At 47.8% G+C, this 16,404-nt stretch overlaps 1 protein-coding gene and 1 pseudogene across 1 annotated transcript; one reads left to right on the top strand and one right to left on the bottom strand.

Moving 5' to 3' along the window:
- The first annotated feature begins 5 nt into the window (after nucleotides 1–5).
- Nucleotides 6–1,210, top strand: LOC117855566 (uncharacterized; annotated as a pseudogene).
- A 2,908-nt stretch (nucleotides 1,211–4,118) lies between these two features.
- Nucleotides 4,119–5,126, bottom strand: LOC117855558 (uncharacterized). Its single transcript, XM_072293780.1, has one exon. The coding sequence runs from the start codon at nucleotides 4,655–4,657 to the stop codon at nucleotides 4,208–4,210; it is 450 nt and encodes a 149-aa protein (XP_072149881.1). The 5' UTR covers nucleotides 4,658–5,126; the 3' UTR covers nucleotides 4,119–4,207.
- Nucleotides 5,127–16,404: the final 11,278 nt, after the last annotated feature.

Raw genomic sequence — 16,404 nt, 5'->3', positions numbered from 1 at the left:
CTGTCATGATGCCAGCTCGTAGTATTGATTTGATGAATTGATTGTATTCTTGTTAGCACTACCAAAGTAAATTTTTGCCCAAATGCATATATGGAGGAAACATCTCCGTTTTTTTATAGAGGACAATATTTTTCTTAACTTCTGATCAACATTTCCATCATCCTTGTCAACAACTGTACCTGTTCTCTCAATTGACTATACGAAATGTTAGTGTAATAGTTTTACACTGATTTTTTCTTCATATACAAAGTCATTTTACGGCTCCAGCCTCCAAGATATATTTGCCCTCATATAAAATCCCGGCCTCGTCTCAGGAAAAAAGAGGCCCGCCAAATTGGTGGGCTGCCTTGTCGTATTCGTCGCAGCCCAGCCCATCAACCAGCCGCCCGCCGCCGCCTCCACCTTAGTTCCCCCTCTCTCAATCCCGCGCCTCAAGCACCCCGTCAATCCCACCCACCATAGCCTCCCACCTCGATTTCCGCTACCTCGATGAGGGCCTCGGCGGCAAGCGCGGCAAGCGCAAGCGCCGCGAGGAGGAGGAGGAGGCTGAGGTGGCGGCCGCGGACTCCATGGACCTGGACGCCGACGCGCCCCGGCCGTCCAAGCTCCGCGCCATGCCTTCCCTGTCCGACACCTCGAAGCCGGCCTCCTTCGGCCAGCCCACCTACGACGGCGTCATCGCCGGGCGCGTGTCGGGGCGCCGGTGGAAGGAGCCTCGCACCCGGCGCGCCTCGGCCGTGGTGGTGTCGCGGAAGCCGACCCCGCTGGAGCAGCGCGTCCGGGAGAAGTCGCTGAAGCGCGCGTACCAGGCCCGCAAGGCGTAGCTCAAGGAGGAGATCCGGCAGAACAAGGTGGCGAAGCGGAAGGCGCGCGAGGAGCGGTAGAAGTGCAAGCAGGAGAACGTGCTGCGCACGGGCACCAAGCTGCAGCGGGTCACCAACCCCAAGACCATCCAGAAGATCGCCAAGTCCAAGAAGTGCAAGCAGCTCAAGGTCGTCCCCGACGAGTTCCTCGGCGGCAAGAAGTCCGAGGCCAGCCGGCGCATGCAGGTGCCTGGACTCGAAAACTGAATCTGACGAGCTTCGATCGTCTTTGTATCTGTGGTGACTTTTGGTTCACAGTTGTTAAATTCGACGACGATTTTGTACTGCTTTTGGCTATGTAGTTTGAAGTATGATCAAATTAAGCGATTATAATGGTTGGTCTGCAATATCAGATTATCAAGTTCTGTTGTGAGATTTTTACTGTCACATGGCCAAATTTGCTGATAGTGAGATGGTTACCAAGTTGAGGCACACTAACTGGCTAGGATTTTGGGGCTTTGAGTAAATGTTTGCGATGCTTGTGTGAAGTTGCCCTTCCTGATGTTTCTACTGGCTACGTGTGTTCTCTTGCACTTGATCGATGTTAGATTACAGGTTGTAGTTATGTGTAGTGTGAACACCGATGAGTTTCAGAGTCGGAATCCAATTAGATCATCTGCAGGCTTTGAGCCGTCCAAATTATCTCACCTAAATCGGGTTATCATTACCCGACTTAATCGAAATAATCCCGATGGTCCCCGGCATGCGCCTCGAGCATCGCCCGGGAACAATCCGCACCGTTTTTACATCGTCCCCCCCCCCCCCCCCCCCGCCAATTTCTAGCGTGGCCGGCTGATATTGTGGGACCGTCGGCCGGATGGCCGATTGGAATGATGCCTAGACCGGAGAGTTCCCGTAACTGGTTGACGGATCCAGCCCGACTGTCGTTGCTGGTGTTCCCCGTGGCACCGAGTTTGAGGGCAGCGATTGCACGGAGGAAATTTGAGCAAGCTGAGACGGCGCTTGCGATTGGTAGCATGGCGCGCCGTTGTATCCCAGGGGTATTGAAGCGTTGTACCCTCCATGTTGCATCGGTATCGCCTGAGGAGCCGAGTGAGACGCGCTCGGTACCGCTAAGAAGCCCTTGATTGGAGTTACGATGGGTGGGGCGTAAGCTGGTCCCTGATACCCCTGAGCTACTCCGCTGACCAAGGAACTGATGATAGCATTGTATACTGTGTTGTTCATTACAGTGGACTGGTCGATTATAGCCTGGTAAACAGACTGTTAAATCATGTCAGACATCTTCCCCGAGTCCTCAGCGATGGTGATGTGGCGGGGAGTTGGAAGAGGAGCTTTCTTGACGATCTCCCCGCTTCTAGTACGACTAAAGGATTGCAAGCATGTCTTCCTGTATTCTTCTAGATGTCTCGCCACTTCTTCCTTCTGGTCGTCCTTGAGATCTACTTCAGTAATTTCGATGACATTGTCTTCGGAGACCTCGGCAGCCTTCGATATGTTGGATGTTGTTTGGTCCCACTGGACGTGCCAAAAGTGTGTTGGTGCTAAAAATCGGCCGGTTGATCTTCATCGTCGGACACACGACCCGGGAGAATCTGCTTAACTCCTGTTCGGGTTATCGCCCTGGTGCGTTTCGCGCGGCGTGCCAGTCAATCTGACCTATTGATTGACAAGAAAAAAGTATTAAATTCCAGGGGCTCCGATCGGCTGGAGTTCCGATCTATCTTTAAAAGCACGTCGGCGAATCGACCAATTTACTGTAGAGGTAACCAGCTATAAGACAGCCGATACTGTGTAGCGATTGTAAAGAAAAACTACTAGAGCAAACTAAACAACGCTAGTGAAACAACACTCGAGATAGATCTAATCGGCTGTATGATAATAAAGAAAGAAAGCTATAAAAAGCCGACAGTTCGTACCTTAAGCTGGATAACTGATGATAAAAACTAAAATAACAGATAAAACCTACAATTCTAGCTGATATCGATAACTGGTGAATAAATCTAAATGAAACAACAGCGATGCGCCCGAAGTTAAAGCTTAGATATTACTCGGTAAGCGGAACTTACAGAATCGGCCGGAGATCGTGTCGATGCAGCCCTGCCAACCCGTACGAACTCATGAAAGAAAAAAGTATTTTGGCGAAGTCACCGACTTGAAAGTAAAGTACGAGGAAAAAATAGATTGGTTATATTGATTGATGGGTTGTTTTTACAAACCTCTAGATGTGGCTATTTATAGCATGTTTACAACTGATTTCCTAACCGACTAGAATCTATCTCTAATTTTAAATGATAACAAATATTTACCAACACAACTCGTATCTGAGTTGGTTATTATATCCCTACGGGTCAATCTCCTTCTTCAGCCGATCTTTTTCTTGGCCCACCTTAGGTCCATACTGGCCAAGCCGCTCCAGCCTCCAATCGGCCAACCTTTACCAACTCCTTTTGCCAATCGGCCGAAACACTGTAGCTTCAATCGGCCGATTCCCAACCGTAGCTTTCAGCCCGCCGCATCAGCCTGCCTTTCTCCTTCTTTAACGCCGATTCAAAACACGTGTCAAAATCTGACGTCAACGTATTCACATCAACCAATTCAAGCTATGAGTCGCTGAAATTCGAAATTGGGACAATGAATGCATTTGATTGAATCCACAACTCTCACTCTTAAATGACGCGAGAACATCAATTTCCCGCTTCACATTGAACCTTTGGTTTTCCAAACCCGTGATGTTATATTGGACCTTTTGTTGTCCGAGCCCACGATATCAGGGAGGAGCTATAGGGGGCATATGCCCTCCCCCACTCAGATTTTAGATTTAGGGAAGCTAACAAAGGTCGATGCTTTCTCAATTCTTATGCTAGGTTCGTCCCTAATTAGTAGCAAATGAGCATGTTAACATAGCATTAATGCGAGCACAGGAAGATGAGAATCTCATGTTGTCCTTTTAGCGATTGCCACTTTGCTATTTCCGTAGGCCATATCCAACGTGATGAGTCAGCTGGAAGCATGTCACAATACATAGGTTCGGATGCCATGTGGAGAAAAAGGGAGGATTGGCTCATCGGAACTCCATGTAGTACTGCTTAGTGTTAATTGCACTGTGAAATGCTTCCGGGTCGACTACTCGACCAATGCCGCGAATACGTGCAGCGGTGCTGGATTTCATACTGTGCTCGTTCAGACATTCTCTTGTCAAAAGTTTCGGTGCTACTCTGAATCGGCTATTCATCTGTGTGTATACTATGCTGAATGCTACTACGAAAGACTTGGGAATTTGGGATGCTGGTGTATCCTTGCGACGGATCGTTCTGTTTCCTTTATTGCCATTTGTGAGCAAACTCTACAATTGCGATGCTACGCATCTTAAACGTGTAAACTTAGCTCTTCGGTTCCTCGAACCTCCTCGATGTGGAGCCCAGGAGCAAGCTCCTCAGGCTGCGCCTGCTCTCCCTGGCCCGCTTCCCTGCTTCCCGCGGCGGCACGGCCAGCGCCGCGGCCGCGGCGTGGTCGGCGATGACGAGGCCGGACTCGAGCCTCCGCGCCACGGCGACGAGCTCGTACGTGTCCAACAGCGACTGCGCGAAGTCCCACGCCGTCTCGCGGGGCGGAGCAGCGGCCGCCGCGGCCACGGCCTCCCGCTTGAACCGGGACGGCCGGTGCCGCGCCGCGCCCGCGCGGGGGAGCGCGCCGGCGCCGGCCGCGTCGCTGTCGTCCCCGCCGGTCTCCGACGCCCGCGACGGCCGCGGGTTGCCCGACTGCGCGTGCCACGCCTGCGCCACCGCCTTGAGCAGCTCCACGTCGACGTCGCCCGCCGAGCTCTTCTTCATGTCGCGTGGCGCCCTTCGACTGCGCCGCCGCGTCGGTGCGCCGTTCGGCGGGGCGGTCGGTTTTCGATAGCGGATTGAGCTTGAGCCGTTGGTTTGGCGGGTAACGGTGGCCTCTGGCTTGTGGCTCGTCCTGTCCCCGTATCAGCCTCACGTCTCTCTAGCGCATGATCCAAGAGCAACGTCACGTCAGAGTACATATTCAGAATCTACTCGCAAGATCAGCGACACGAATACAAAATGCAGATCACAAGTAAGATACTGCTTCTACTTTCTTCAGACTTTCGGCTATGGTTACTGAAAGCACAGCAGCCGTTGCGGTTTCATGCACCGATCAATTCACCATGATACAATCTTGTTTGCAAATTGACCTCGATTAAGTCCAAAACAGATGCAAACCATACGTGACAAATCATTGCTCAGTTCAGTGGCGGAGCCAGAATTTTGTTGTTGGGTATTCCCATGTCTAAAGTCAAAAAAAAAAACTCCAAAGCATAAAAAAGGTTCACAACATCGATAATTCAAGGTATAATTTCTTTAAATCCTTAGCTTGAAAAATGAAATCATTCTCAGTGAATGTGACCTACCAATCTTTCAAGTATTGAACCGTCATCTTAGTTCTCAATTTGTTCTCCACATAATTTATATAGGAAAGTACTCTGAAACACGACTAGTTGCTACTGAAAAATATTAGCACAGAAGCTTGTACACAACATTATATTTGGTGTGTTTCTTTGTTTCAACAAGCACAATGACTTCTCATTTTTTTTAAAGCTCTCACCTCAACAAATGTCAATGCGGAAGAACTTTAATTTGACAAGGAAGATGTTAATCTGATCATCTCTAAGCTTGAGAAATCATTTGGAAAAAGGTGAGGAGACTTAACCAAATGTTTTGTATCATAGGTGGTAAATGGCTAAATGCAACAGCAGGATTGAATGATATGACACAATTATCAACCGCGCAAGAAAATTGGAAGCTGTAAACTTTGCTGCCTGTTTGTGAGATCGATATATTGGAGAGGGCAAGAGGAGAGTTGAATAGCTGTTGGTTTGTTTGCTGCTAATTTGGGGCCCTAGAGATGGAATACGAAGCTAAGAAACACCCAATTTAGCTCTCCATAAGTTATACACATCTATAGACCATACGCATACTCAATTTTTTGTCAAAATTGTTGGGTATTCCCAGGAATACCGGAATACCCATGCATCCATGTAGCTCCGCCCATGGTTCAGTTGGGTCGGGATAAGGATAAGGTTGGTGTTCAGTGGTTCAGCTCATATGTGATCCTTGTTCCGTGAAGCGTGAAGGTCCTAGACACACGCCGGCGGCTACCAGAGGTTCCATACGAGCAGATCTTTCCAAGCCAAGCGCAGCTGCAGTACGTTTGGAGACTAGCCGAGGAAAGAGATGCGTTGGTCATGCAGGCCTGTATGGCTGTCTGGGAAGAATCAGAATCAGTATTGGGTTTCTGAGAAGCCACTTTATTATCCTCTTGCATGACATGTGTGCGGCCATGGAGATTGACATATTGTAGTCATTGACAAATAAAACCACATAAGTAAGGAAAAAACCTGATTTATGGATGTTTAAAATGCAACAATGTCATAGGAAAGTTGTTCAATTCCTTTGGGAGAAACAAAAAAAAAATAGGAAACAGTTTGATTTATTTAGAAAATTGAATAAATTCATGTGTTCCAGCTGAGATTTGTTATGTTCATTGTTTCAAAAAGATTATATATGTTTAATTTGGTTCACTGGGCCACCTTTTTCAAGGCCATGTTTAGTTCACTCCAAAATCCCAACTTTGGCACTATGCAAAAAGAAGATTCTCCATCATATCAAACTTGCGGTACATGCATGGAGTACTGAATGTAGACAAAATCAAAAACTAATTGCACAGTTTTGTTGTACATTGCGAGATGAATCTTTTGAGCCTAATTAGTCAATATTTGGATAATAATTCACAAATACAAACGAAACGCTAAACAAGGCCAAGTTTCACTCATTCACTGGACCTGTTTAGGCTGTTTTTGCAGGATCAACTAATAGGACCAGGGCTGTCCCTTATCTGAATAATATCTCCTCGGAGTGCTGCACCATACTGCAGCCCTTTTCGATTTTGACCGAACAATCAATCTCCACAAAGGCGTTATCCACATCCAGTCATCCAGTCCAGCCGAAAAGGATCACTTCGATTATATTCGCGCACCACGACGGAACGCTCAAAAGTTCACGGCTCCAAGCTACAATCATTGCCGGGTGGACTTCCATTTCTTCTGCTAGCCATTGGAGGAACCCATCGAAAGCACTAAGAACGGTTCATCTAAAACACCAAGGCACCGAGAATGACTGATGAGGAGAGACTGTTATGCCCACTGACACCGGCGACATCGATGAACACTTCGAATCCTCACCTGCACTAAACTGGTAGACTACATGCGAATATGCAGTAGTATGTTGGGGAAGTCTGTAGGTCTAATTGCGTTTACAACAGCTGAGTAGTTTCAGCCTTCCAGGTTCAGAAGCGATCTGCCTGAAGGGATTGGCAGATTGCAGTCTCGCTCTCGTCACCATTGCCATCGGGTCTACGGCGATCCGTCCACAGGAGTGGATTGCCTGGATTTGTCCTGGTCAGAGAGATGCGTAACCCCCGTGGACGTGTGATTTGGTGACTAGTGCGGGATGAGCACATGACGGCGACCACTCCATTGCCATCCATGATCTGCTCCTACCCCTGCCTGAAGCCCAGAGGGATCCTTGTCCTGCAGCCTGAGGCGTCATATGACTTTGCCTTGCAGACACGTGCACCACACAGCAAAAGTGATCCCCGTGGTGCTTCGTTTTCTGAAGAAGAAAAAGTAAGAAACAAAGAGGCAGAAACTTTGCGGAGGTGATGTCGTCTGCCTCGCTTACTGATTGAAAGCAGGAAAGTTTCTGCAATCCGGTCATCTGGCGATGGCCACGTACCAGATGCGGGATTTCTCCGGGAGTATCAGGCATGTGGTTTGCCCTCTGCAGGTCCTTAGGAGTATATTGATCACGGGAATATCTGCCCGGTCAGTTCCCTTGACATGGCTCCTTGTGTTTTGGGAGGAATAACAAGACATGGTCGCCAGGGGAAAAATGCAAAATTTTGGAGAATTTGTGCCGTCCAAATAATATGCTCCCTCCGTTCCAATTTATAGGTTATCTAGATGTATAATAATATCTATGAATTTAAAAAAATCAAAATAACTTACAATTTGAAATGGAGGGGTAGATCTTTTCTTTTTCATGAAACCACGGAAGGTCCCATGTGAGAAGTTGTACCATCTCTTTGAGGTACCATTTGGTACCACTACATCCTCATCAGATAGCTCTACCGATCTAACCATCTTCCAAGCAGAAATGATTCCTTGAAAGACAGGACGGGATAACCGCATCAGCATCCGATCCTCCCAATTTTGACCCGCACCCGCAGGAGTGCTGCTGACGTGGGCAGCATACGCATGCGTGCGTGCCAAATGTCACAGTATGCTAGCAAAGGACGTTTTACTTGTCATGAAGGATCATCTCGAGAATAACGTTTTGGATATATGCCACTCGAATTGCTCTGTTTGATGCGGCCAATCAAGTTGTTCCTTGTGCTTTTTGTTGAATGGCGTGCAGTACTGCGGTGGTTTCTTCGACGATGAGAAAACCTCGATGACTAGTTTTGAAGACGTTTGGAGGGCAGAAGGTGTTCATAACAAACTTTTGGTAGATCCAGTTTCGCAGTAGCACACAACTACACATTATCAATCCTCCAGATTCGTTTCGTTTGAGGAAGTCACACGTCCTGTTCCCTATAAATAAGGGTTCAGGTCAAGCAGGAAGCCCAAGTAGAACGGCCTACAGAATCTGAATCAAAGTAGACCATAAGCCATCCTTTGGCTCTTTCTGTTCTATCGATACTTTTACTTCCTCGAAAACCCTTTTTCAAAATCCGATTTAGCGGTTTCAAGTTCGGAAGGTGGATCTAAATCAGTCTTCATCCTTTCGCTTTTCAACTCGCAATAAATATGTGGTGAAATTCTTGCTGAAAGCACAGCTACGTGCTGGCACTCAATCAAGTAGTAGCGCCGGCACGATCCTTCCCTTTCTTGGTGGAATTGCCAAACCTTTACCCTTGCCGCTATAGGTGGTTCAATCTTATAAGTTTAGCTTAGGTACATCGATTCAATCCTGCCCCAGGCGTACCGTACCTGAGACCCCGACTACCTCTCTGGCTTATCAATCTAGCAAGCATAGGAAATCCAATTTCGGTAATCTTACCAAACAAGCGACCGTACTCCCCAGGCGGAGTGTTTCACGCGTTAGCTGGGCTTTCAAAACTAAAGGTTTTAGCCCTCCGTTTGCTGGTCGCCAAAGACGAGAGCTTCGCCTTTGGAAGCGCCAGTAGCGTAGGGCGACCGGGCCTTCACACAAGGTTTTTAATCCATCTCCCCTGCTTAGGACAATAAGGGGAAGTAGCGATATTCCGTCTTCAACTCAATTCTCTCCGGCCCAACCAATAGTTGCTCCACCACTCTTCCCCAAGTCCGTACTAACTGGACTCGCTTCCGCTCCGGTCGACAGACTCGCTCTATCTTCATTCCCGAGCTCAGAAGAAATGTATACGTGCCCCAGCTGAATAGTTTGGCGCTCTGACCATTCTGGTGCATGCATATCAGTAACATTTACAAACAAATTTCAAATTTGACAAGTCCTTTTCGCTCTTTCTGTTAGTAATATGGGGACAAGATACCGTTCAGCTATGGCTGTGCCAAGAGCCAGAGCTGGATGGGTGGAGGGAGATGCTCCTAGCTGATAAGGCTCGGACTTTTCAAGCTCATTGGACTTGGGTCCATCGGTCAGGGAATGATCCAAAAACGGAAACAGAATCGTGTGGTGAAATCTAAATCAGATCCATGTCCTATTCCTACGGTGGTAGGCTGGTAGCACAAACGGAACACGATAGTGGTGAAATCTAAATCAGATCCATGTCCTTGTACAATCATATAGTGGCGGCGATGTCAATTTTTTCTATCCCGTTTATATATACTGGTTGAAAAGCAGGGAATGTTTTTGCATCCGGTTATCTGACGATGGCCACGTACCGAGCGCAGGATTGCTGCATCCTCTTTGCCGGGAGTACCTGGGCATGCCGTTTTGCTGGTCCTAGGAGTATTTTGATCACGGGAATATATGCCCGGTCAGTTCGTGCACATGGCTTCGTGTGTTTTGGGGGAATAACAACATGTTGTTGCCGGCCAAAAGATTGCTAAATTTTGGAGAGTTTCTGCTGGGTTTGGACCTCTGCTTTCGTTCTCACGTAATGCAAGAAGCAAATCAAAGTTTTCGGAAAACAAGGATAATCGAGAATCGAAATGCGAGGCTAATCTGCTCTATTTTGACACCAATGCCTCCTCGTCAAACTGCTCTACTGTTCTAGGTACAGTACAATACAGATCCTACATTACATCTGATGCTTCTGCTTGGTTAATCTGTTGAGGTGGAAGTCGTCAGCATCCAATCCTTCCAAATTTGACCTGCTAGCGCTGCTGACGTGGACAGTATACGCGTGCCTGTCAAATGTCACAATTGCCTAGAGTCCATGGTCGTCTCAAATCGACTCTAGTAAATGCTACTAGCTAGAGTATATCAGAAATGGTCATCGAAGGTCGGCTCGAAAAGAACGTTTTTGGATATGCCACTTGAATGGTTCTGTTCTGATGCGGCCAACTTGTTCCTTGTGCTTTTGTTGAAGGGTGTGCAGTGGTTTCTGGGCAGATGACGAAACCTCGTCGACTAGTTTTCTTGGATTGTAAAATGCCACTCCTACTATGTTTATAGATCTACGAACAACATACTGATTTGTGTTCCTCTAGATTTCTAAGATATGATCTAGTTAGACAAGTCATATATGATCGATCTACTACACCTGCAGTACGTTGTTAATTGTCACCAAAAGGAAGCAACCTTATCATTAACATTTGCAGACAACTTCATATTTTTCACAGGTTCTCCCACTTGCCGTTGGCAAATTTAGGAGCTCGGGACAATATACTGTTCAACAATGGCTGTGGCAAATGCCAATTCTGAAGTAGCGTGGCCATCTGGTATACTGCATAGGCTCCGTAGCGCTCTCAACTCAAATTAGCTTACATCGTGCCTTACCGTGAGAAACCATCTCATCACTATGTGTAGCCGATATGTTGGGACACCTTCTCAATCCTATCCTCAGAATTGTCCAAGTTCTGAAGAAATTTCACTTGTTACTTCCGAGTGCTGCTGACATGGACAGCATATGTACGTCCGGGCAAGTGTCTCCAACGCCTGTGGAAAAATGATCCTTCTCAAGTCGATACCTGTTGCAAGTGGTGAAAGATCATCTCGAGGATACGCGACTTGAATTGCCTTGTTTGATTCTGCCAATTGTTCCTTGCTCTTTTGTGTTGAAGGGTGTGTGCTCTCAACTCAAATTAGCTTACATCGTGCCTTATCATGAAAAACCATCTCATCACTATGTGTAGCCGATATGTTGGGACTCCTCCTCAATCCTATCCCTAGAATTGTCCAAGTTCTTCCGAAATGCACTTGTTACTTCCGAGTGCTGCTGACATGGACAGCATATGTACGTCCGAGCAAGTGTCTCCAACGCCTGTGGAAAAATGATCCTTCTCAAATCGATACCTGCCGCAAGTGGTGAAAGATCATCTCAAGGATACGCGACTTGAATTGCCTTGTTTGATTCTGCCAATTGTTCCTTGCTCTTTTGTGTTGAAGGGTGTGTGCTATTTTTCTTGGTTGATGAGAAAACATCGTTGACTGACTAGTGTCGAGTCTTGTTTGGAGTGTAACGGCTGTTTGCAGATCTTTTTCCCCTGCCGAGTTACCCTTGTTCACACACCAAGGCATTGCATGGCCGGTACGGTGACTGTATGTGCCTTAGATTTGATTTGAGAGCTATGGCTGATAATCACCGTTCGGGTCCTACTGGCCACGTAGTTAAGTTTTGTGATAATTCAGATATCATGTCATATAATTCTACCAAGAAGCTCAAACCACATGTTTAGGAATTGGATCATAGGAACGCATGACAGAGATCTACGTTGCTACTAGGGGATGAGCTTTATGCTAGGCATTACGGTTAGATAGAAACGAAATAACCTCTGACCAATTGCCTACCATTTCTTACGTGCAGTTAGCAGGTAATCTCGAACATATTGGTTTTGCCATTGGGCATCTGTTGCAGTGGAGTAACTGAGTTGAAAAACAACTCCATGATGCATGCGGGCAATAGAAAACGGTAGTGATGCAATTGTTAGTTTGCCAGCACACGGATGGAGGTTTACCAATTAGAATGTATGCTCAATGATGTCTGTCATAGGACTGTCACGGTGTTTTGGTAACTTTTTGTACTCTTATTGATGTGATAGCTTAATTCTGAACTAATAACCTTTCGTACTCTTTCGGGTGAAGCAAAGGCCACAAAAATTATTCAACGTTAAAAACGGGAAATAAGGAATCGTTTTCCTACAATTTTTCAAATTTCAGGATCTTCTCCCACTTGCTAGCAGCACATTGAGAGAAGTCTTGGACAAGAAAGCGGTCAACTAAGGCTGTGTCAAGTGCCAAATCTAAAGATTGAGGGATATGCATAATAAGGCTCCCCGACTTTTCAAGCTGGGTGGACTCGGATCGGTCAATGAATGTCCCCAGAAATGGCAAAATCCGTGTGCTGTGCATTACTACAATACAACCGGTGACAGTACAAAATCAGGACCGCTTTTGGAATTCCATACTTTCTAGTTCGGTAGTTCCCACGTACTACTACACAACAATGCATTGTGGTCAGCAACTACCATACACCATTTGAATTTTCACAAGGCACACGATTTGAATTTGAGTGCCCAAAATCCAAATGAATTTTCCCAACTGCATAAATACTGGAGGTTTTGTATGAGTTCCCAACCAACAACCATATCAGTTGGTGTCATCCGCCAACTAGCCGTTCCGCGCTCTGGACGTGCAGCCACCACTGGGCGAGTAAACTAGCGACGACTGACCCAGTCTTAACAGCGCAATGATTCACTTCACCCGTCCACGTCCACGCTGCGGGCTGCGGCGCTGTTCCACGGCCGAGTTTTTCCTGCGCCTGTCGCGCGTATGACAGCCGTAGCTGATCCGGTCGCCGATCCGCTCCTGTAACACGCCTGGCGAACGCAAGTCTCCGTGGATGGGTCGTCGGTCTCCTCCTCGTTGGAGTGGAGTGGGCGGCCATGTGCTCGGGTAGGAAGTGGTAGGAACCGATGCCTGTGTCTGTGTGGGTGTGGCGCCAAGTCCTACGTGGAGCCCTCCGCCGAGCCGAGCCGCGCTGCCTCCATGTGGCCGGGGGCGCACGCCCATGTGATGCGAGAGCGAGAGCGAGCGCCGAGGCCCGAGAGAGAGCCAGCTGCTGCTCTGCTTGCTTCCCTGATCCCTTCCTCCGCCGCCCTTGATTGCAGGAGGCGACGACGACGGCGATCCCATTCAAAATTTCGAAATCATCTCAATCAACCTTATAAAATAAACAATGCACACTAATGAACTGCTAATGCTGACTGATGCTGGACTAGCAACAGCACATTCCGGCGCGCCATACGGCATGCGACGCTTGTCTCGATGACGCGTGGGCCCAGAAAACCTCTGTCACGGGCAGAGGAGGATTACCTCTTTCGTTTGCTATCATGTTCCCGCGTGACCACACGAGCTTCATTAAATGGCACGGCAGCGGCAGGCCAGGTCGTGGTACTGTTCGATTTCCCTTTTCCGCAGTCACTTTTGGTGGTGGTCAAGCAAGTCAGCGCGCCCACAGAGTGGTCGCCACGCCACCAACGGGCGCGCGGCATTGATATGCCTGGCGCCCGGCGCCCGGCGCCCGCGCGTGCCTTCGCCCGGAAGCAAAATGGTTTGCAAATGATGCTGCTTGTTTGTTTTTTCCCCCTGTCGCGGAAAATCCGAACGTTTTGTTTTTTCACCAACGGCGCCGTGTCCTCGTCCGTGCGTGTTTAGTTGACCGGAAGGCAAAACCTGACGAAACGCGCCGCTCCTTTCGCCGGTTTCAAAAGGGACGGAGGTGTTTTAAGGCTTACCTTAATCCTAGCAATTAGGAAGACGCGTTGTGTAACTTGTGTTGGTTGGTGGTGGTGGCTGCCCAGTTGCCCACCAGACCACCACGGCCGCATAGTACTTGCCTGACGGTTTCCAACGGGCAAACCTCGTTCAGTGCGTTGCGTTCTAATCGGGTTTAACAATATCGTATCATATGTTTGGATGCCAATTAGAAGCACTAAATATGAACTGATTATAAAAATAATTGCAGAAATTATGTGCTAATTCGACGAATCTATTAAACCTAATTAATCCATTATTAGCAAATAGTTACTGGAACACCACATTATCAAATCATAGACTAATTAGGTTTAATAAATTTGTCTCGCGAATTAGACGCCATCTGTGCAATTAGTTTTATAATTAATCTATATTTAATACTTCTAATTAGTATCTAAATATGTGATAGTTGCGGGATATCCAAATGGGACCCTCTCCAAACTCCAACGATAGAAGCTTGCTGCTAGCCCAAACAGCAGGAGAGAGACGCACGCACGGGATAGCAGACGAGCTTCGAATAGCGCGCAGTGAGAGAGCTGGGTTTCGGGACTTGTGCGAGCGCTAGCGTAGCGATTTTGTCACTGTTCATAGCAGCGCTAGGCTCTGTTTGATAGCCAGCGCTAAACTTTAACATAGTGTTAAAATTTAGTACTTTAAGGTCCTGTTTGGCACGGCTCCACTCCTAAACTTCAGCAACTCCATCAAAAATTTCAGCTAAACACCCTAACTCCAAAACTCCATGGAGTTGCCAACTCCATGGAGCTATAGTGCAAATGAAGGTGGAGTTTTGGAGCACCTCTTTTGCTACTCCAGAAACCTCTCTTTTGAACCTCCTCGTGGAGTTGGTGGTAATTACCCACCAATGCCACTAGTTACACAAAAAAAACGTTTCGTTCTATTCTCCCTTCTATTCTCCTGAGCCCCACTCGCCGCCAGAGCCCCGCCCGTCGCCGCGCCCGTCGCCCGTCGCCGCCCGCCGCCCGTCTATTCTCCCGAGCCCCACTCGCCGCCAAAGCCCCGCCCGTCGCCGCCCCTGTGGCCGGCCGGCCCCGCCGCCCGTCGCCGCCCACCGCGCCCGTCGCCCGTCGCCGCCCGTCACCGCGCCCGTCGCCGCCCACCCCGCCGCCCGTGGAGGGTCTCCCGTGTGCGGCACAGTGCAGTGGAAAAAGGGGAAGAAGAAGATAGGATAGAGAGGATGACAAGTGGGGCCTTAATTGGGGGGCAACAATGGCAATCCACACTGAAATCGATCTTTTTTGGAGCTGAGAGCACCCATCTAGCCAAACACCCCATTTTTGTTCTGGAGTTTTGGAGCGGAGATGGCTCCATGTGGAGTTCTGGAGTGGAGCAGCTCCACCCGGAGTTGGAGCCATGCCAAACAGGGCCTAAATGAAGTGCTAAAGTTTAGTACTTTGGATTATTTGGATATTGTGTTAAAGTTTACCATTTTTGATAAAAAATGACAACATTACCTCTCATTTACTCCTCTTAAATTGCAGCGGAGGAGTGAGAGGGAAGCAATGGTGGGAAAAAGTGGAGAGGGGAACCACTTTTAGTACTATTAGTACCCTTTAACACCCCTTAGATGTGCTAATGAAAAAAAGGATGTGCTAAACTACCGAAGTGTTAAAAGATGCTAAAAATAAGATACTAAAGTTTAGCACTCCGTATCAAACACAACCTTAAAAAAACTTTATAAGCTAGAGCTGCCCGTTGGAGAGGGCCTAACGGTCGCGGCCATGTGGGCTCTCACCGCTCGCGTTAGATAGCCAAGCCGGCAGTGAAAAAGAGAGAAAACCTTTCGAACTCAAACATGTGAGCCACGATTTGAGTTTTGGCCGAGAGTCCTGGAGTGGCACGCAGTGGCCGTTTGGGGCAAAACCAAATGGATCGGAACGAAAGGGCACAACTCTCTTTTCCCCCAAAATACACGGCAGAACGTGCTCCTTCGGCCACTCGCTCGAAATCCTGTCCCCGACAACGACCAGCAATGGTTTGGCCTGGCCGGAGACAAGCGCATGCCAGCGTACGCTGGGAGGCCTGGCCGTTGCCGGATCAAGCCGATCTCACGGTTTTTGCTCGTCGGCCGGGCCGGGCGTACGCCATTTGTGCTCTTTTCAGCATGTTAGAGTAGTTCGGTTTGCAGGCTTCCTCCACAGCTTTTATGCAACAGAAGGTAGTTGTACAATATACTCCGTAGGAATGAATCTTAAAAAAAAGAAAGAATATAGGAGTGATTCCTACTATTCCTACGGAGTAGTTGCGAGGAGAAAGAAAGAAAAATTATATTAAATGAAAATCTAAAAGACAAAAACAACAAAAGAGCCGGACAGAGAGAACTATGGCTGCCCGTGCCAATGGATATCGTTTGAAAAATTGAGAGATTTTTGTTAGAAAGTGGAATTATGGAAAATTAAGCGATACGATTTCCCTTTAATAAAAGAGGACAACACTGCGGTCCTATAAGACTCTACAATTTGGTTTTCTTTGCTACAGAAAAACGTCTCTTTCATATTTATGATCTTGTGTTTGGAGATTTGTTTTCTGTACACAGTCTTGTAAGCTATTTTTGTGCATACTAATTGAAACGAGTC

Source organism: Setaria viridis, chromosome 1, assembly GCF_005286985.2.
Source record: "Setaria viridis chromosome 1, Setaria_viridis_v4.0, whole genome shotgun sequence".
In the NCBI taxonomy this organism is placed as follows: Eukaryota; Viridiplantae; Streptophyta; class Magnoliopsida; order Poales; family Poaceae; genus Setaria; species Setaria viridis.
The sequence above is the reverse complement of the archived record's forward strand: the minus strand, read 5'-3'. Positions and strand labels throughout refer to the sequence as shown.